Here is a 22,456-nt window from a genome sequence, read left to right as displayed (position 1 = left end):
CATTTGTTTGGACAGGAAACACTTCATTACTAGCAGCAGTAAGTGGGACTATTATAACATTTCCAGCAGAGTGGAGGATCTGGCACCATAGGGCACACAACAAATAGATGGTAATGACAAGTACATTGCTTATATCTGAACTGAAGAAATACCCAGAAATGTAACCAAAACTTCCCTACAAATCGGGCTTACCTCTTCATCTGCATGTAATGGTCATTGGCTGCTGGTCGGCATTCGGCACGCTGCACAACTATACCCTCAATGGCCAGTTTATCTGTGAAAGATGAAAAGAAAGTCAGGAGCAAATCTTGACTAAATAACAACTTAAAGGGTTCGTCACACAAAAGAGATTCTACATTTTGTAATTCAGCAACTGGATCTGGATGCTTTTGTAACCTCATATAATTAAAAATGTAGTACAGCCACCGAGTTAATCAATCAAATTTATCTGTATAGCGCCACCTGCTGTTATTTTCCTTATTTCTCTGTGCATCACACTGAGGTGGTTGCACATGCTCAGTTCCATCCTTCAACTGCCACCAACTTTATCTACTGTTCTAAGCAGTGAGGGTTACAGCAGAAAGGACACTCCTCCCAAGAAAAGACACGCCACTCGAGCTACCAGCTTGATATAAATCTAGCAGAGCAATGAATGGGGAGATCTCTGGATCCATGTGCGGTACAGGACTGGTTCTAGCTTTGTTAGATTGTCATGTGCTATATTTTGTCTGATTTACAGGTTTTACATTAATCATAGGATAACTCTGGCAACAAAGAAACTCATTACAGCCATTTCCTAAGGAAGCACTCTACACACTATGCTGTCCACCAGGGTCAGCAACAGATCATGTACACATTTTCAGGACTGGAAGAGAACATACAATTGAAGCTCATGAGTGCTAGTTCACTTTTATTACTGTTTTACGACTACAAAGCACAATTTATTAGGAATTTCCAAGACACCTAAGGCTACTTTCACACTAGCATTTTTTGCATATCCGTCATGAATCTGCAAAAACGCTTTCTTCCCAATAATACAACCGCATGCATCCGTCATGAACGGATCCGTTTGTATTATGTCTTTATATGAACACCATTGAAAGTCAATGGGGGACGGATCTATTTTCTATTGTGTCAGAGAAAACTGATCCGTCCCCATTTACTTACATTGTGTGTCAGGACGGATCTGTCTTGCTGCGCACAACATCGCGGACAAAAAACGTTGCTTGCAGAGTTATTCTGTCCGTGATGGGAGCGCAACCAAACGGAACGGAATGCATTGTGGTGCATTCCGTTTCGTTCAGTTTTGTCCCCATTGACAATGCATAGGGACAAAACTGAAGCTTTTTCTTCCGCTAATGAGATCCTATGACGGAACTCAATAGCGGAATTGAAAACTGGGATGTGAAAGTGGCCTAATGGAACCTTCTAATAAAAAAGAAATAAATAAACATTACACATAGAAAAGACAAATGCAAAATAAAATGCCAGCAATTCCATCAAAAGTCTGTTGGCAATAGGCATTACACATTTAGGCCTCATGCACACGACCGTTCCGTTTTTTACAGTCCGCAAACCGCGGATCCACAAAAAACGGAAGCAGCCTGTGTGCCTTCTGCAATTTGCGGAACGGAACGGGCGGCCCATTGTAGAAATGTCTGTTTTGGTGACAAGAATAGGCAAGAATAGGACATGTTCTATTTTTTTTTTTTTTGCGGGGCCACGGAACGGAGCAACGGATGCGGACAGCACACGGAGTGCTGTCCGCATCTTTTGTGGCCCCATTGAAGTGAATGGGTCCGCATCCGAGCCGCAAAAACGGCGGCTCGGATGCGGACCCAAACAACGGCCGTGTGCATGAGGCCTAAAGGGGTTCTTCAGGAATTTAAAAAAATGTAATTAATTTATTCTAAATATATTCCCAAGTACCTTTCATTAGTTATAATGGCTCGTTTTCTAGGTAGCAATTAGAGTTGAGCGAATTTCAGGTTATGAAATTCGTTCACGCTCCCTTCACTGGTAAAAGGTAAATTGCGTTATGGATTCCGTTACCACGGACCATAACGCAATTCTATGACGGAATACCTTTAGAGGTATTCTGTTATTCATTCCGTCATAATAGAAGACTATGGGCTGCAAAACGGATCCGTCCAGTTTCCGTTATGCAAGAGAGGACTCCCCTGCATAACGGAAACGGATCCGTTATGCAATCCATAGACTTCAATTATGACGGAATGAATAACGGAATGCCTCTAAAAGGCATTCCGTTATGCATTCCGTCATAGAATTGCGTTATGGTCCGTGGTAAAGGAATTCATAACGCAATTAACATTTTACCAGTAAACGAAGCGTGAACGAATTTTAAAACATGAAATTCGCTCATCTCTAGTAGGAATCATTAGGAGAAATAAAATGTCCTCCGTCCTATTAGTACACACAAAACCTGTCAATCACACAGGACAACAAGTCACTTCACAACTCTGAGGTAAAGAGCTGCCTCATCCGCCTCTCTGCTCTGCTTGTCAGGGTGATCCTGAATACAGCTGATAAGAGGGAATGGAGTTCATGACGAGACATGAAGTACAGAGGAGGTGGGGGTGTGGATAATGAGCAGCAGTACTTGTATGCAGTTTCCATTACCACAGCCCCATATTACCATAGTCTGCCCTGTCATGTCCATACTCATGTCTCCTCATGAACTCTATTCCCAGAGATTCAGTTGAAGATCTTATCTATATTCAGGATTTATAATCCCTAACAAGTAAAAGAAGATAATGAGGCAGATCTTTGGCTCAGAATTCAGAAGTGACAGGTTTTGAGTGTACCAATAGGACAGCAGCCATTTTATTTAACCTGATGATTGCTCCCTAGACACAGAGGTTATGGACACCTTCAGGGGCAATTTGGTTTATTATTGCAAGATACTCATTTTCAGATAAAAAAAATATACTTTTCAATTGTTCTTAACAACTTTTAACAGTTTTTGTCCTACAGGGTAAAGTTTCAGCCTATCTGCAGAGTATCTTAGTTTCAAATTCAGACTGAACCCCAGAGGATAGGTCATCAGTATAAAATTCTCAAAAAAACAAAAAAACTTTAAATAGGAGTATACTATAGTTGGGTCCTACACTGCCCCGCATTTTGTAGGTAATTTTGATATAGTGTTAAGCTCCTATCTGCAGAAGCCATCTTTTCTTTGGTAGATGAGCCAGACACAATTCTGATCAAAAATGTGCGCCAACAGCTTAAAATTTTCATGTAGGGTAAGTATGGCAGTGATGCAATTTAGTATAATTCATGTTTCCAATATTTGTGCATGAAGCAGGGTGCTGATACATGTAGTGTTTGCTTTTGTATGTCAGCCATGGTAGCATGCACATGCATTTAATTTCATACGGTTTGGAGGTGCTGACCTCATTTTTTTTGCATTGTACAATAGGGGGGAGTGGCTGTCTAAGTTTGGACCGTGCACTCCTGTCCCAAGGCTTTTAAATAAAGAATATTATATCTGGATCCTACAGTGCCCTGAATTTTGTAGGCTTAGACCAAGGAAAAGGAAATTCTGATAGTGTTAGGTTCTCATCTGCAGAAGCCACTTTGTCGTTGGTAGATGGGCCCAACAATTTAAATAAAAAATGTGTGCAATGAGCTTCTAATTTTCATCTATAGTAAGTATAGCTGTTATGCATTTAAGTGTAATTCATGTTTCCAGTTTTACATGTGTCGTTGCACATGGAGCAGACAGAGTGCTGCTACATATATGGTGACATTTATAAAACTAGTGTAAAGTAGAAATGGCTTCGTTGTCCATAGCAACCAGATTCCTCCTTTCATTCTTGACAGCTCCTTTGGAAAATGAAAGGTGGAATCTGATTGGTTGCTATGGGCAACTAAGCCAGTTCTACATTATACCAGTTTGATAAATGATCCCAATAGGGTTTGCCAAACTAATAAGAATATGGCTTAAATGAGCATTTATGAGCTGTTAGGAGTTCAGAGATGAGAATTACAGATTGAGAGCAGCAACCAGACGGCTCAGTGCGAAACTGAAAGATACTCTGCAGACAGGCTGAAACTTAGACCTGTAGGACAAAAACTAATAATTTTTTTTTTAACAAAGACCAAATGAAAAAAAATATATATTTTTAATAAATAAAATGCAATCATCAAAAAGAAAATCTGCACCTGCATAGCCTTTAAAGAGGTTGTGTCACAAAGCCTATTCTACATTTTTTAAAGCAGCAACTGGATCTGAATACTTTTGTAATTAAGAATTTAGCATAGCCACTGAGTTATTCAATAAATGTATCTGTATAGCGCCATCTGCTGTTTGTTATTTTCCGTATTTTTTTGTCCGTCTCACTGAGCTTGTCAAACCTGCTTAAATTAAACTGCCATCAGCCATATCTTGTTAGAAGCTGTGGCACTTAAAGGAAGAGAACTGCAGTAGAAAGGACACATCCCTAAGCTGCCATGCTTAAGATAATCTAGCAAAGCAATTGGAGCAGTGATTGTGGAGATCTCTGCATCCACCTGCTGTACAGGGCTGGTCTAGCTTTGCTAGAACTTATTGTCATGTACTATATGATGTCTGATTTAAATTTTTTACATCAATCAAGGCATAACCCCGTCAATTTCAAATGTCCCTGTGACCCTTATTAAATTGCTTGGTTACTTTCTTGTCTTAACTCAGTCTTTTTCTTAAAACCATTGTTAAAGCAGCTGCAGAGCAAGGTGAGTGATGGAGTAAGGTTAAAGGAGTTAACCAGGAAAATTTATTTATGAGTTACCCTCAGGATAGGTCATCCATATCATGGATGTGACATCCAGGATCCCCATCGATCATCTGTTAAAAGAGGCCTTGAGCGTTGCAGCCTCTTCCTAGGGCAAGGACATCAACGTACATTGGTCACAAGGCCTAGTTGCAGCTCGGCACCATTCAAGTCAATGGGGCTGCGCTGCAATAACAAGCACTGCCACTATGCGATGTATGGCGCTGTCCTTGGAAAGCTGCTGGGAGCTCTGGTAAATACAGCGGATCCCTTATACAGCTGATTTACGAGGGTGCTGGGACTTGGACCCCTGCTGATGCGATAATGTTGACCTCTCCTGGGGATAGGTCATCATTTTCATTCCCTGGATAACCCCTTTAATGCTGATAAGGCAACATAAAACTTGGCCATAGATTCCCTTTACCACATGTAAATTTCTTTCAACCTGTAGGGAATTGGTCACAGCAACAAAAACCAGCTTAAGGCCTATTGCACACGGACGTTTTTTTTCCCCGTTTACTGGACGTTTTTTGCGTTACGTATACGGTCCGTATACGGAACCATTCATTTCAATGGTTCTGAAAAAAAACGGAATGTACTCCGTATGCATTCCGTTTCCGTATTTCCGTTTTTCCGTTCCGTTTTAACATAGAACATGTCCTATTATTGCCCGCAAATCACAGTCCGTGGCTCCATTCAAGTCAATGAGTCCGCAAAAAAACGGAACACATACGGAAATGCATCCGTATGTCTTCCGTTTCCGTTCCGTTTTTTGCTGAACCATCTATTGAAAATGTAATGCCAAGGCCAATTTTATCTATGTAATTACTGTATACTGTATATGCCATACGGAAAAACGGAACAGAAAAACTGAACAGAAACAACGGAAACAAAAAACGGAACAACGGATCCGTGAAAAACGGATCGCAAAACACTGAAAAAGCCATACGGTCGTGTGCAATAGGCCTAAAAGAGTGATGGCTAACCTCCGGCACTCCAGCTGTGGTGAAACTACGACTCCCAGTATGCTCCATTCACTTCTATGGAGTTCTGAGAACAGCGAAGCAAGTGTGCATCTTGGGAGTTGTAGTTTCACCACAGCTGGAGTGCCGGAGGTTAGCCATCACAGAGGTCCTAAAACATGTTAGATAGTCATTTTTCTGGGAGCAATTCACTAACATGAAAAACGTTAGAGAAACCTGGACTTATCTGTCAGGGGAGGGCTCATAAATTATGACTTTTTCCTGAAGAGCCTAGCAATTGAACTGCACAAAATTCTAACATATCCATTTATTACAGATCTGAGCTCCTTTGTCGCAGCTTTCTCTGCTCTGGATAATTACTGCCAGGCTGGAAATAATTATATCATAGAAAGCAGATAACATAAAACAAAATTAAAAGCTAAAAATCACAACATGGATTCTGAAATCCCCAACAGTTAAAGCACCACACAAAAAAAATAAGACCTTGCATTTCACAACTAAAGGGAATGTATAATCAGAAAATAATATATTTAAATCAGGTTTTTACAATAAACATTTGAAAACAAAAATGCCTTCCTTTTTTTTTTTGACTATCCACATAAAAAAAATAATAATCCTGCCATTTTCACAATGGTCTCTAGAGCGTCACAGCAGGATGACGTTTCCTTTTCTCTGTAGCTCACTTGTTAGTTTTGCTGGATATACAGGCACAGGCTGAGCACATCAGGTGAGATCATGACTGCTCTAGCATACTACAGAAGGCTCTGGTGGACATCATCTTTCCAGGCAGGTGAGCAACTGAATCGCTGGGCAGACATTTACCAAGTACATCCCAAAAGCTGAGCAATGTCTCGCCTCGACCGGAAAGCTAAGGGAGAAACCAGAAATAATGGGATATTTTCCAATCCAGTCTCTCAGGTAGTGTCACATGCTGGTGTGCAGTATTCAATATCTCACCATATCTTCTTGGTAAGTCCTCAAGATTAGGATGTACACGTACAAGTCTCCATAAGACCTAAATAAAACCTTAGCTCAGTCTTCTAGTCTTTGCAGGTAGAAAAGCCATTTAAATGCCACCTAGCTGCTCCTGAGTCCTGTGTCCGCTACACACAAAAAGTGACTTATCTTATAGGAGTGAGTATCAGTCACCCTGTCTGGGCGGAAAGGGGGTTGGTGGGGTAGGACTTACAGGCCCTCTCTAGAAGTCCCAGCAGCACTTTAATAGCATTTAACTTGAAAATGCGGAATAAACTACTAAAAAAAACGATCTTTTCCCAGGCTCGGCATTTCCCCTCAGCTCCTGCACCAGAAGTAGGCAATGAAATACACAGCTCTGTCCATTGCGTGGTGCACAGAGCTGGTTAATGTAGCACTGCTCCTCTTCACTTCAATTGTAGATGCACCGCAGTAACCAGCTCTGTCCACTACACAATGGATGGTGATGTAGTCCCAGAGCCAGAGTTAGTCCAGTACCACCGAATGGTGGGAGTGGGGAGTGTTGGACCCCTAATTAGAAATTGTTGGCCTGTCATAGGGATAGCTCTTCAATATAAAATAATAGACAACCCTTTAACCACCTCAGCCCCCAGTGCTTAAACACCCTGAAAGACCAGGCCACTTTTTACACTTCTGACCTACACTACTTTCACCGTTTATTGCTCGGTCATGCAACTTACCACCCAAATGAATTTTACCTCCTTTTCTTCTCACTAATAGAGCTTTCATTTGGTGGTATTTCATTGCTGCTGACATTTTTACTTTTTTTGTTATTAATCGAAATTTAAAGATTTTTTTGCAAAAAAATGACATTTTTCACTTTCAGTTGTAAAATTTTGCAAAAAAAACGACATCCATATAGAAATTTTGCTCTAAATTTATTGTTCTACATGTCTTTGATAAAAAAAAAAATGTTTGGGTAAAAAAAAAAATGGTTTGGGTAAAAGTTATAGCGTTTACAAACTATGGTACAAAAATGTGAATTTCCGCTTTTTGAAGCAGATCTGACTTTCTGAGCACCTGTCATGTTTCCTGAGGTTCTACAATGGCCTGACAGTACAAACACCCCACAAATGACCCCATTTCGGAAAGTACACACCCTAAGGTATTCGCTGATGGGCATAGTGAGTTCATAGAACTTTTTATTTTTTGTCACAAGTTAGTGGAAAATGATGATTTTTTTTTTTTCTTACAAAGTCTCATATTCCACTAACTTGTGACAAAAAATAAAAACTTCTATGAACTCACTATGCCCATCAGCGAATACCTTGGGGTCTCTTCTTTCCAAAATGGGGTCACTTGTGGGGTGGTTATACTGCCCTGGCATTCTAGGGGCCCAAATGTGTGGTAAGGAGTTTGAAATCAAATTCTGTAAAAAATGACCTGTGAAATCCGAAAGGTGCTCTTTGGAATATGGGCCCCTTTGCCCACCTAGGCTGCAAAAAAGTGTCACACATCTGGTATCTCCGTACTCAGGAGAAGGTGGGGAATGTGTTTTGGGGTGTCATTTTACATATACCCTTGCTGGGTGAGAGAAATATCTTGACAAAAGACAACTTTTCCCATTTTTTTTATACAAAGTTGGCATTTGACCAAGATATTTCTCTCACCCAGCATGGGTATATGTAAAATGACACCCCAAAACACATTCCCCACCTTCTCCTGAGTACGGCGATACCAGATGTGTGACACTTTTTTGCAGCCTAGATGCGCAAAGGTGCCCAAATTCCTTTTAGGAGGGCATTTTTAGACATTTGGATACCAGACTTCTTCTCACGCTTTGGGGCCCCTAGAATGCCAGGGCAGTATAAATACCCCACATGTGACCCCATTTTGGAAAGAAGACACCCCAAGGTATTCAATGAGGGGCATGGCGAGTTCATAGAAATTTTTTTTTTTTGGCACAAGTTAGCGGAAATTGATATTTTTAATTTTTTTCTCACAAAGTCTCCCGTTCCGCTAACTTGGGACAAAAATTTCAATCTTTCATGGACTCAATATGCCCCTCACGGAATACCTGGGGGTGTCTTCTTTCCGAAATGGGGTCACATGTGGGGTATTTATACTGCCCTGGCATTCTAGGGGCCCTAAAGCGTGAGAAGAAGTCTGGAATATAAATGTCTAAAAAATTTTACGCATTTGGATTCCGTGAGGGGTATGGTGAGTTCATGTGAGATTTTATTTTTTGACACAAGTTAGTGGAATATGAGACTTTGTAAGAAAAAAAAAAAAAAATTCCGCTAACTTGGGCCAAAAAAATGTCTGAATGGAGCCTTACAGAGGGGTGATCAATGACAGGGGGGGTGATCAATGACAGGGGGGGTGATCAATGACAGGGGGGGTGATCAGGGAGTCTATATGGGGTGATAACCACAGTCATTGATCATGCCCCTGTAAGGCTTCATTCAGACGTCCGGATGCGTTTTGCGGATCCGATCCATCTATCAGTGCATCCGTAAAAATCATGCGGACATCTGAATGGAGCTTTACAGGGGGTTGATCAATGACAGGGGTGTAATCAATGACAGGGGGGTGATCAGGGAGTCTATATGGGGTGATAACCACAGTCATTGATCACGCCCCTGTAAGGCTTCATTCAGACGTCCGGATGCGTTTTGCGGATCCGATCCATCTATCAGTGCATCCGTAAAAATCATGCGGACATCTGAATGGAGCTTTACAGGGGGGTGATCAATGACAGGGGGGTGATCAGGGAGTCTATATGGGGTGATCACCACAGTCCTTGATCACGCCCCTGTAAGGCTTCATTCAGACGTCCGGATGCGTTTTGCGGATCCGATCCATCTATCAGTGCATCCGTAAAAATCATGCGGACATCTGAATGGAGCTTTACAGGGGGTTGATCAATGACAGGGGTGTAATCAATGACAGGGGGGTGATCAGGGAGTCTATATGGGGTGATAACCACAGTCATTGATCATGCCCCTGTAAGGCTTCATTCAGACGTCCGGATGCGTTTTGCGGATCCGATCCATCTATCAGTGCATCCGTAAAAATCATGCGGACATCTGAATGGAGCTTTACAGGGGGGTGATCAATGACAGGGGGGTGATCAATGACAGGGGGGTGATCAGGGAGTCTATATGGGGTGATCAGGGGTGATCAGGGGCTAATAAGGGGTTAATAAGTGATTGGGGGGGGGGGTGTAGTGTAGTGTAGTGGTGCTTGGTGCTACTTTACTGAGCTACCTGTGTCCTCTGGTGGTCGATCCAAACAAAGGGGACCACCAGAGGACCAGGTAGCCGGTATATTAGACGCTGTTATCAAAACAGTGTCTAATATACCTGTTAGGGGTTAAAAAAAACACATCTCCAGCCTGCCAGCGAACGATCGCCGCTGGCAGGCTGGAGATCAACTCTCTTACCTTCCGTTCCTGTGAGCGCGCGCGCCTGCGTGCGTTCACAGGAAATCTCGCGTCTCGCGAGAGGACGCGCCGGCGCGTCCAGGAGGAATGAATCAACCACCTCCAGGACGCGTCTGTGCGTACAGCGGTCCGGAGGTGGTTAAAGAGCCATTTTACAAGCTATCATGGATTCATGCTTAGGGGGAATGGCTTTACAGCCATACTATGTATAAATATATCAGAGGTCAGTACAGAGATCTCTCCCATCATCTATTTATCCCCAGGACTGTGACGAAGTGACATCCTCTGCGTCTGGAGGAAAGAAGGTTTGTTCACTAACATAGAAAAGGATTCTTTACGGTAAGAGCAGTGAGACTATGGAACTCTCTGCCTGAGGAGGAGGTGATGGTGAGTACAATAAAGGAATTCAAGAGGGGCCTGGATGTGTTTCTGGAGTGTAATAATATTACAGGCTATAGCTACTAGAGAGGGGTCGTTGATCCAGGGAGTTATTCTGATTGCCTGATTGGAGTCGGGAAGGAATTTTTTATTCCCCTAAAGTGGGGGAAATTGGCTTCTACCTCAGTTTTTTTTTTTTTTTGCCTTCCTCTGGATCAACTTGCAGGATAACAGGCCGAACTGGATGGACAAATGTCTTTTTTCGGCCTCTTATACTATGTTACATCCTCATTACAAAAGATGCTCTGCGCTGACCCTCCAAACCTTATCATAGCTTCCAGACCACAGTCTATGCCCATCTGCCCTGCAGCATGTATTTATTCAAGGAAAACAAAGGACCGATCTCCTCCACAGTATGGGAAGGAGCAATTGATAATACCCCATACTGACTCATTGTTTGACGGCAGCAGAGGCTGTTTACACTGCACGATCTGCTGCCAGCAAACGATAATTTATGTCCCTACACAAACTATCCAATTACCCGACGAACTAGCATCTTACTCGATCATCAGGTAATCGGCGGCACCTTTACACCGCCAGATTAGTGATTATCTGGCGGATTCTCGGCCCAGGTAAAGGGCCCTTAATTCACTTCAATTGGGCTGTGCTACAAATTCCCTGGATGTCACATTTCCACCGATCAGAATGTTACGCCATATCCAAGCGCTAGGACAATTGGCCGTAATACCACTTTAAATATAAACGGTAAGTAAACATGCTTATATAGTGCAATACAGCATCAGATTTTTCAGACTGCCTGGACTTGTGAAACTACGGATGGAAATGTTTCACTTAATGGGTTTAGAATAGAACATAGGTGGATGAGAAGTAAAGACCCTGTGAAGATGACACAGAGCTCATTCAGATGACCGTATCCGTTTCTGCGGTTCGCACACACGCTACCAGCCGTGTGTGTTCTGGAAGGGCCAGCCCTATGAAAGCAATACCTATTCTTTCCCACAATTGCAGACAAGAAGGACATGTTATATCTTTTTCACAGGGTCACGGAAAGGAAGTACGGATATGGACAGCACATGGTGTGCTGTCCGCAGCTTTTGCGGCCCCTTTGAAGTAAATGGGTCTGCATCCGCTCCACAAAATTGTGGGACAGATGTGGACGCAAACATACGGTCATCTGAATGAGCCCTAATACAGATGTTAAATATTTAATAATATACAGTCGAAAGAAGGAAGCCATTTTTAAAAGCCTTTGCTCACTTATCACATCAATTTTGCATCTGTCAATGTCAGTTCTACAAAACTTGGAGAAAAATTTCATTGCTTTAAAAAGCAATAAAAATAAAAAAAATTAAAATAAATCCGATTTAAAGGGGTAGTCCTGGGACAGAATTTTAATTAAAAACAGAGTCAGAGTAGGGTAAAAACAAACCGTGCTCTCCTTGCCGAAACCTGTTCGTCTCTACTTTCTGTTCTTGGGCTTGACATGCTGGAAATAGCTTGGACCGCCCACTTAGTAAATCACTGGCTGTAGCAGTGACCCGCCTGAATCAGGGAATGGCTGAGTGGGCAGCCCAAGCCATTTCTAGCGCACTGAGAATAGGAAGTGGAGAGGAACAGAGGCTTTGTTTTTAAATTTTATAGGAAAAGCCCATTTTTTTTTTTATTTACATTTTTTTATTTTTACTTTTATTATTTTCATTTTTTTTTTTATCAGTTCCCTCTTGGATCTTGAAGATCCAGTGGGGCTGATGGTTGTACTATACTTTGCAATGCTCTTGCATTGCAAAGTATAATACTACCAGATTTCCTGTAGGTGGCAACACCGGATGCCTTTGCAAAGCGTCCAGTTGCCATGGAAACCATCGGGCGCTGCAATCGCAGCGCAGCAGCCCCGATGGTTGAGAGAGGCAGCCCCCTCTCTCTATTAACCCCATGGATGCCGCGGTATCTATGGGGTTACAGCAGAGTGTCAGCATAGAGCTGACACTCACTGCTGATGGCGGCGGCTCAGGAATGGAGCCGCCGCCATCACACACAGCAGGGGGACCGCATCGGGGGCAGCATTCAGAAAGAACAGATCGGGGCAGGATGAATGTATTGGGGGCGGACCGCATCAGGGGCAGGATACATGGATGGGGGGGCGGGGACCGATGGCAGAGGCAGGGCTCACGGTGGTGGTGGGGGGTTGGAGGCGCACAGGAAGGGGGCACAGATCGGCGGGCTTCAGGACACATTACCTGATTTCAGGCTCTGATCTGCAGAGCGCAGATCAGAGCCTGAAACCGGCATTTTAACACTGCCGCGATCCGATTGGTTAGTCTGCACAGACTAACCAATCGGATCGATTGCCGGCAAGGGACCACTCTGATTGGTCCCTTGCCGGCATTACTAGACTATATGCTGTCCGTGACAGCACCAGGGCAGGGGCAGAAGCTTTAATCCAAGCGCAGATTAAAGAGCTGCCATGACGTCTATACACGTGGTAGCTGCATGGGGTATGTGCAGCTATCACGTATAAAGACGAATTGCGGTTGTGAAGGGGTTAAACACTCCTCCAACCTTCTAGCCATCTTCTCCCCCAACACAGCTGCCCCTTCCCCATTGAGGTGCAGCCCATCCCTACGATAGAGCCCAGAGAAGTCGGCCCAGTTCTCCAGAAACCCAAACCCCTCCTTCCTACACCAGTTCTTGAGCCACTTGTTAACCTCCCTAATCTCCCATTGCCTTTCTTGTGTGGCTCGTGGCAATTCAAACAGAAGTGCAGTTTTATTTTAGTTGCCAAAAAAATGATTCCTTCTCTGAAGTAGCGTATCAGAAATGATATGTGGCTGGTGGATTGACGAAGATTACATGCTAACTACATGGTAATTCACAGCTGTCATAACATGTCAATGACATCAGCACTTGCTACATACATGATCCAATACTGCAAGAGTCATTAATCTCCATCATCATGTTTGTGAAGTACTGTAAGAGGTTAAACTGTCTGCAGCCTAAAGAAAAATAATGACTAAATCAAGTATTTCTTATTTAAGTCCCCTCTTTAGTAGAGAGAAATGATTGCTGCTGCTATCAGGCACAACTGCATTTCAGCGCTCAGAAAAGCACCATAAGAGAACCCCATTAACATTTTATGAAGAGATATACAAAATCATATTACCGCACCACGCTCTGCGGAATGGCTTTCTGTGGGGCACAGGACTAGACTCTTGTTTTGCCGATTCACAGCACACACACAATGCTGCGGTATTATGTGCGAACAATAGAGGGAAGACTGTATTTAATTATCATGCTTCACCAAGCTGGCACAAGATTGTCTCTGCAATATGTCATGCCTTTTATTTAAATAGAGCGATATACTGCTCCATAACTGTTATTTCAAAATACTTGGCATTGTTTTCACCCTCTAAGAAACAACTTTTAGATCTTTCCTTCCCGTAAGTACCACTGGTATGGGCAATTGTGCGTGGGCTCCTAGACATTGTCATATGACCCATTTCGGTTTTCTGCCTAGAAATCCCCCCATTCAAGCAATCAACAAACTGTATGTCTTTCACTCACCCTGCTCCACATTACCACCAGTCAGCCTCCTTCCCCCTCTGTAAGCTGTAAATATAGCTCACAGTAAGTTCCCCATCCCCTCTGGCAGCCATGAGTATCAAACCTAGAAAGTTCCTCTGCAGCTTACTGCACCACAGTCTGGAGCAGTGAAAATAGATACGGTTTGCATCTAAGGCTACATTTCCCCTAGAGGCACCAATAAAGGAGAAATTAGTGACTGGATAAGGCTTCCCCGGCAATAACAGTTGATTGCCAGGGGTTAAAGAATTGTTCTATAAAAAGCTGAAAGAACCCAATTAATGTAATTTCTCCATTTAGTTCTTGAACAAGACTAATGGAAATATGCCCAAAAAAGGAAAATCACAAGCGCCGATTTGATGGGTCAGTCAATATTCATTAGAGTAGGCGTGAATCATATTACCTTGCATTTGTTTAAAGACCCCCTTACATTGCTCAATCGCTAAAGCCATCATTGGTCCCCATACAGAATAAACTGTTTGCCAGCAGCAGACGATGATTTAGGTGTCCACACGAATGGTTCTATTACCCAGTGAACGAGTGCTTCACTTATTCAGTGGGTAATTGATAGCACATTTACACTGGCAGATTATCGCTAACGAGTGTTCGTACGAATGCTCGTTATCGATAATCTGCGCGAGCATCCGGCAGTGTAAAGAGGTCTTAAGGGTCCATTCACACGTCCATAGTGTATTGCGGATCCGCAATACACCCGGCCGACACCCCCATAGAACTGCCTATTCTTGTCCACAATTGCGGACAAGAATAGAACATGTCCTATTTATTTATAAATTTTTTCGCGAGACGCGGACCGGAGGATCGGGGCTGCGCTTCGGAAACGCGGATGCGAACAGCACACTGTGATAGCCCCATAGAGAATGAATGGGTCCGGATTCATTCCGCAACGTTGCAGAACGGATCCGGACCCATTCTACGGACGTGTGAATGGACCCTTAGGCTGTGTCCACACAAGTGTTATGGCTTCCAATTTTGAAGGGGCCAAGATGATCCTGATGCATTTTCTATAATCAATTTTGTACGAGATTCTGGTAGGACTTCTAGACATAATATTGAATGGTTGGAGCAGCTTAGCATACTAATCTATTCTGACGGTAAATAGTAAGGGAAACCTTAATATTTGTGTGTTCTTTGATAGCTTTAAGGGTTTTTCCAGTACACAGATGATAGCCTATCCTTCAGAATGATCAATAGCAGAATGGTGGGGTCCAATACCCCACATCCCTGTGATCAATGGCCTTCCACTGTGTTATGGCTATTCAAGGTTACTGCTGCTCAACTCCCACTCAAGTGAATGGGAGTTGAGCTGGCGTTTGTTGGCAGCGGAAACTACACAGTGAAATAGCCTTCAGCTGATCTGAGGAGGTAATGGTATCAGACCCCCACCTTTCTGATACAGGCCATATACCCTACAGGGAAACTTTCCAGTGGGCCAATGAACAGGGGCCATCCGAGCCCTCCTCATGGCCGCTGGACAAGCACATAACGATCTGATGCTCTTATCAATAATTAATACTAGGAGCATCAGGTACTTATTCACCTGGCCAACAACTTCAGGTGCCCTCAAGAAATTCAACTGTATCACCATCCTCAGTAAATTAATAGTTTTGCTGAACCTTTTCGCACAAAACAATATATCAATTTGCTCAGCTCCTCCTGCTCTATAACATGCTGCCTTCAATTCCATGTCGAATGCGACAGGTTCCATTTAAATAAGTGTTTATTTGGTCAGGAGATCAGAAGTAAGAGCTCTACATGAGCTGTCAGCTGACAGGATTTAAAGCATACAGAAAGTCACAGCTGACAAATAGACTGATTTCTTTTAACCCTTGTATCTCAGACATGGCTAAACATTTTTAATAAAAGATCAATTAAAAGTATCTTAGCCTACAATGAGTAAAATGCAATGATAAAATGCCCCCAAAAGGTGTACATATCCTTTAAGAGTAAATAAAGCGTTCAATGGGATTACAGCACCTGTTACCCCTAACAGCAGACCGCACAACAGGTGCCCTTTAAAGGCTATGAACACCTTTAGGAGCATTTTTTTTTTATTACTGCATTCTATACGGTGTTCCAATTTTCTATGCACATGCCATTTTTACTTGTTTTACCCTAAACAGTCAGTATAAGCATGGATTTTTTTTTATCCTCTGCAGTTCTATTACAATGCGGATGTTGTTACTAGTAGAAGTACTGATAATGGCTTTATTCATATTTTAAAAAGAACACAAAATCTAAAATTATTCTGCAGAATTCAGTTTTTGAAAACATTCAGTGGGTCATAATGACATTTTTTCCACAGATAATGTAACAAAAATGAACACATATAGTAGTATATAACACATAGTATATAAGAAAAGTATATATTTCCAGATCAAGTTACATGCTGATATATAAACCCGTCTTTCAGATGACTTGTACAGCTGTTACCCATTGAACTTGTAAGTCCATGTACAGTATAGTTCCAGCTTGAATTTCATTAGCGGATGCCAGTTTTGCCTCACAGAGCTGCAGTTTTGAGGGAAACTACGACCCGTTCATTGATCTTCCTTATAAGGCTAGATGCACACGAACGTTGTTTGTTTCCATGTCGGTTCCGTTTTTTTAGCAGATAGGATGCGGACCTATTCACTTCAATGGGTCCACAAAAAATGCGGACAGCACACCAGCGAGTTCCATGCATTGGACTGACAGCATGCATCAGCGAGAGCACCCGTCCTGACCTCCCAGCACTGACGGAGTCGCATAGCATTATATTGATTTATGATACTATGCAACCCTTAGAGATCTGGAATGTATTAGATTACACTGACGGCATTAGGTCAGTGTTATACAACACAGTCCAGAACTGTAAGGGTTATACGGCATCGTAAATCAACATAATGCTATGCAACCCCCGTCAGTGCTTGGAGGTCAGGACGAGTGCTCTCGCTGACGCATGCTACGAGTCCAGTGTGTGAAACTCGCTCGTCTGAAAGGGGCCTACAGATGCTCCACAAGTTCTCAATAGGACTGAGGTCAGGAGATGATGGTGGCCAAACCATGATTTTATCGCCTTTTGAAACCAAGGAGTCAGTTGTGTTTTGTGCAGCATTGGATGGTGCAGGGTCTTGTAAAGAAAATAATTTTATTGCAGAAGGGACGATTCTTCTTTTTATACCATGGCAGAAAATACTCAATTAGGAACTCCACATATCGTTCACAGTTCATTTTTGACGCTTTTTCATTTTGAAAACTACTCTTTATTTGGTTAGAGTGGCTGTCCCACCAAAAAATATTTTACAGTTTTCAAACCAGCACCTGGATCTGAATACTTTTGTAATTGCATGTAATTAAAAATGCTGTATGGCCGCTGAGTTATTCAATAAAAATTATCTGTTTGTTCTTTTAATTATTTCTTTGGCTCACTGAGATGGCCGCACATGCTCAGTTTCCTCCTTCAACTGCCTCCTGAGCTGTGATAGGAAGATAGCTGTAGCAGAAAGTAGCACCCCTGAGCTGCAGCAGAAGGGACACATCCTGTGAGCGGCCAGCTTGATATAAATCTAGCAGAGAAATGAATCAGGAGATCTCTGGATCCATGTCAGGTACAGGGCTGGTTCTAGCTTTGTTAGGAAGAGACTGTTGTTAACCTCTTCACGACCGCAATCTGTATATATACGTGATAGCTGCACATACCCCGTGCAGCTATCACGTGTATAGACGTCAAGCCAGCTCTTTAATCCAAGCGCTGCAAAGCGCTTGGATTAAAGCTTCTGCCCGAGCCCTGCTGCTGTCATGGACAGCATACAGTCTAGTAATGCCAGCAAGGGGCCAATCAGAGTGGCCCCTTGCCGGCAATCGATCCGATTGGTTAGTCTGTGCAGACTAACCAATCGGATCGCGGCAGTGTTAAAATGCCGGTTTCAGGCTCTGATCTGCGCTCTGCAGATCACAGCCTGAAATCGGTAATGTGTCCTGAAGCCCCCGATCTGTGCCCCCTTCTTGTCCTTCTTCTTACCCTGCCCCCGATGCGTCCGCCCCCTCCTGCCCCGATCTGTAATAAATAAAATGCTGCGCCCTGCCCCCGATGCGTCCGCCCCCTCCTGCCGCCATCTGTAATAAGTAAAATGCTGCCCCCTGCCCCCGATGCGTCCGCCCCCTCCTGCCCCGATCTGTTATAAGTAAAATGCTGCCCCCGATGCGGTCCCCCTTCTGTGAGTGATGGCGGCGTCTCCATTCCTGAGCCGCCGCCATCAGCAGCGTGTGTCAGCTCTATGCTGACACTGCTGTAACCGCATAGATGCCGCAGTAGCGGCATCCATGGGGTTAATAGAGGGAGGGGGCTGCCTCTCTCTCAACCATCAGGGCTGCTGCGATCGCAGCGCCCGATGGTTGCCATGGCAACCGGACGCTTTGCAAAGGCGTCCGGTTGCCATGGCATAGGCGTCCGATGCTGCCACCTACAGGCATCTGATTGTATTATACTTTGCAATGCAAAAGCATTGCAAAGTATAGTACAACCATCAGCCCCACTGGATCTTCAAGATCCAAGAGGGAACTGATAAAAAAAAAATTGAAAATAATAAAAGTAAAAATAAATAAATAAAAATGTAAAAAAAAAAAATCCTTTTCCTATAAAAAAAAAAAAAAAAACTAACAAAAACCACACATATTAGGTGTCACCGCGTCCGTAGCGACCATCTCTATAAATATATCACATCATCAACCCCATCCAATAAACACCATAAAAAATAAAAACGGTGTAAAAAAATAAGCCATTTTTGTCACCTTACATCACAAAAAGTGCAACAGCAAGCGATCAAAAAAGGCGTATATACCCCAAAATAGTACCAAACAGTTACCTCATCCCGCAAAAAAAGCCCATATTTAAGACAATCGCCCAAAAAATAAAAAAGCTATGGCTCTCAGACTATAGAGACACTAAAACATCATTTTTTTGGTTTCAGAAATGCTATTATTGTGTAAAACTTAAATAAATAAGAAAAAGTATACATATTAGGTATTGCCACGTCTGTAACGATCTGCTCTATAAAACTGTCACATGACCTAACCCCTCAGATGAACGCTGTAAAAAAAAAAAAAAAAAAAAAAAGGTTCCAAAACAGCCAATTTTTTGGCCACCTTGTCCCATAAAGTGTAATAATGAATGATCAAAAAATCCTATGTACCCAAAAATGGTACCAATAAAAACCTCAACTCTTTCTTCAAAAAATGAGCCCCTGCACAAGACGATCGGTAGAAAAATAAAAAACATATGGCGTTCAGAAAACCAATCCAGCAAAATCTGCCTTCCAAAAACCATACGGTGTTCCTTTCCTTCTGCGCCCTGCCGTGCGCCCTTACATCAGTTTACGACCACATGTTGGGTGTTTCTGTAAACCGCAGAATCAGAGTAATAAATATTGAGTTTTGTTTGGCTGTTAATTCTTAATGTGTTAAAGAAAAAAATGTAATAAAATAGAAAATCTGCTAAAAAAGTGAAATTTAGAAATTTCCTCTCCATTTTCCTTTAATTCTTGTGGAACACCTAAAGGGTTAATAACGTTTGTAAAATTGGTTTTAAGTAACTTGAGGGGTCTAGTTTCTACAATGGGGTCATTTATGGGGGTATCTACTATATAGGCCCCACAAAGTGACTTCAGACCTGAACTAGTCCTTAAAAAGTGGGTTTTGGAAATTTTCTTAAGAATTTTAAGAATTGCTTCTAAACTTCTAAGCCTTGTAACGTCCTAAAAAAATAAAATAACATTTCCAAAATGATGCCAACATAAAGTAGACATATGGGGAATGTTATGTAATAAATATTTTATGAGGTATCACTTTCTGTTTTAGAAGCAGAGAAATGGAAATTTAGAAAATTGCTAATTTTTATTTATTTTTGGTAAATTTGGGATTTTTTCATAAATAAAGGTGATATATATTGACTCAAATTTATGACTGTCATGAAGTACAATGTGTCACGAGAAAACAATCTCAGAATGGCGTGGATAAGTAAAAGTGTTCCAAAGCTATTACCACTTAAAGTGACGCATGTCAGATTTGTAAATTTTGACCTGGACACTGGGGCATCAATGACCTTTGGTCATGAAAGGGTTAAAGATGTGTGAATTTTATTCTATATTTTGTATCTCTAGGACTGTAATGAGTTAACTTTTTCTTTTCCAAGTGCCTCCCTCCCACCCCTCTCTTTGTTTCAAGACTGTAGAAGAGAGGGGGGGGGGGGGGCAAAGTGCTGTGCTGTGAGAAGTGTCTGATTTCTCATCTTTCTACAGGTGTCCCATAGAGTGTGGTGGAAATGCGTAAGCCAATCATATGGCTTGATATATATATTATTCACTGCCTATAGAGAAGCACCTCTTTGAAGTGTCACATATGACGTATGCAGTATTATTGTTAGAATAGAAGCCATTACAAAATGGCGATGGTAACCAGATGTTTACATTAGTTCACATTCCAAAGTAGGGCCCAGTGCGCAGATGCAGGTGTATTATCTCCTCTCTCTTATCTCTTCTTCCTTTTTGACCAATGAAACAATGTTTTAGCCTCAGAGAGGACTGCCCTCTTCTGAAGATGTATATACGACTTATCCCATGTAATAAAAGTTAGAGATTGCTTTGACCAACTTCTGTGTCAGCGTCTAGTCTCTCAGCCACGCGTGGATATTAACCCCTGGGGGGGTACATTGATCTGGAACACCAGAGTGTATCTAAAATGCCCTAATTTAGGGCGTCTTTATCACTGTCATGCACTATATGATGTATGAATTTAAATTTACATTAATCATGGGATAACCCCTTAAACTATGGTTAGGGGTAGATAAGATACAACACCACTAGATCATACCAGTGTATTACCGTACTGCGGCGGCAGCAGGGAGCGCATGGCGTCATAGCAACGAATGACGCTGTGCGCTCCTGCACTCCGAAGAAATCCAGGCCGGTATCACACGGACCGCGTTCCACGGACGTGTGCATGAGGCTTTATGGAAACATAAGAACATTGGGCCAACACAGATGCCTTCAGCTGCCAAGTACACATGCAATAGGTCAGCTCGTTTAATAGGTACAAATCTGCCAACAGATGCCCTTTAAACCAGATTGACAGGCCAACCATGCCCATTTACGTACCCATTATTGACAAAACTAAATTTTGAATACATTTTGTGCAAATAAGTCCCAAAGCCCAATTTTGCGACTTTTTAAACCACAATTCTGGAGTGCAGGATTTCTGATAAATCCACATCCATATGATATTGAGTTTTCTAAAATAATGTTATTAGTACAAGACCGAATTAACTTAAAAAGACACAGCAATGTACAGTCTACCCTGTATTCCAAATATTAAAGCGTTTTCTTTGAATATTAGGCTTGCTTGTAGTGTTGAAGGCTATGTACAGTACATAAAAGTGCTAGTGAGAAAATTTGGTAAGCCCTACGTGTGTTAAAGAGTTTGTGCCAAGTTTTGAAGTTATGGATAACTAGGCCACCTCGCCGATCCAGAGGACAGTGGTCCTGTTTCCCCGATCTGATGAAGGGACAGGTTAGGCATGGGTCCTGCTATTCCACTCATTCTCATTCTTGGAGATAGAGTAGAGCCCCCCACTGCATAGGGGATAACTTCAAAACTTGGCACAACCACTTTAAACTAGTCATTACAACAAATTTACCAACCAGATGAATGAGTCCAAAAAGTTTGGCCAGATGGCAGGACGACTAAACCAAGAGTTGAGGAGATGACTGGAGAGGTGGTGCTGGAGCATCGGGGGGTCTAACACATGAGTATGGGTTCTCTTGTTATTTAATGCCTTTTGCTCTCAAACTGTTTTCTTTACAATCTTAGAAAACCCCTTTAAGGCGATCTGGCAGCTGGAGTAGAGGACGATGAATGGATTAACCAGTAATGAGTACTGCAAGTAATGAGTACTGCAGCAAGAGCTGGTGTGACACAGGAGAACATTAAGTGCTTCATACTAAAAAATAGGACGACGGGAGAAATACCTCATTAAATCTGTAATGTTATAACTGGATGACATCAAAACCAGTACAGATAAATTATCAGAGATGACAGCACATAGCAATAATGTATCTAATACCTAAAAAAGGTCCATCAGCCTTCACCCATCTATACACTGCTGGGCTGATTTGCCACAATCAATACTAAATGCTTTATAGTTGAACAGTTATAAATTATAATTATACTAAGTATATGCATTCATCTTCTAAATTGCACTGGGTTGGTTGCTACGGGTGACAAATCTACTTTATAGGACCATCTGAAATGAGACCAATGCTTCAGCCGATCCATCCACTTAAAGGAAA

At 42.3% G+C, this 22,456-nt stretch overlaps 1 protein-coding gene across 1 annotated transcript in view; it reads right to left on the bottom strand.

Annotated features, from left to right (window-relative positions):
* GTF2F2 (general transcription factor IIF subunit 2) overlaps positions 1–22,456 on the bottom strand; it is a 233,466-nt gene that overhangs the window by 117,296 nt on the left and 93,714 nt on the right. The window contains exon 6 of the mRNA XM_040425433.1: positions 193–274. Coding sequence (XP_040281367.1) covers positions 193–274 — 82 coding nt within the window. The remainder of the gene's footprint in view (positions 1–192; positions 275–22,456) is intronic.

This window comes from Bufo bufo, chromosome 3, assembly GCF_905171765.1.
Source record: "Bufo bufo chromosome 3, aBufBuf1.1, whole genome shotgun sequence".
NCBI lineage: Eukaryota > Metazoa > Chordata > Amphibia > Anura > Bufonidae > Bufo > Bufo bufo.
The sequence above is the reverse complement of the archived record's forward strand: the minus strand, read 5'-3'. Positions and strand labels throughout refer to the sequence as shown.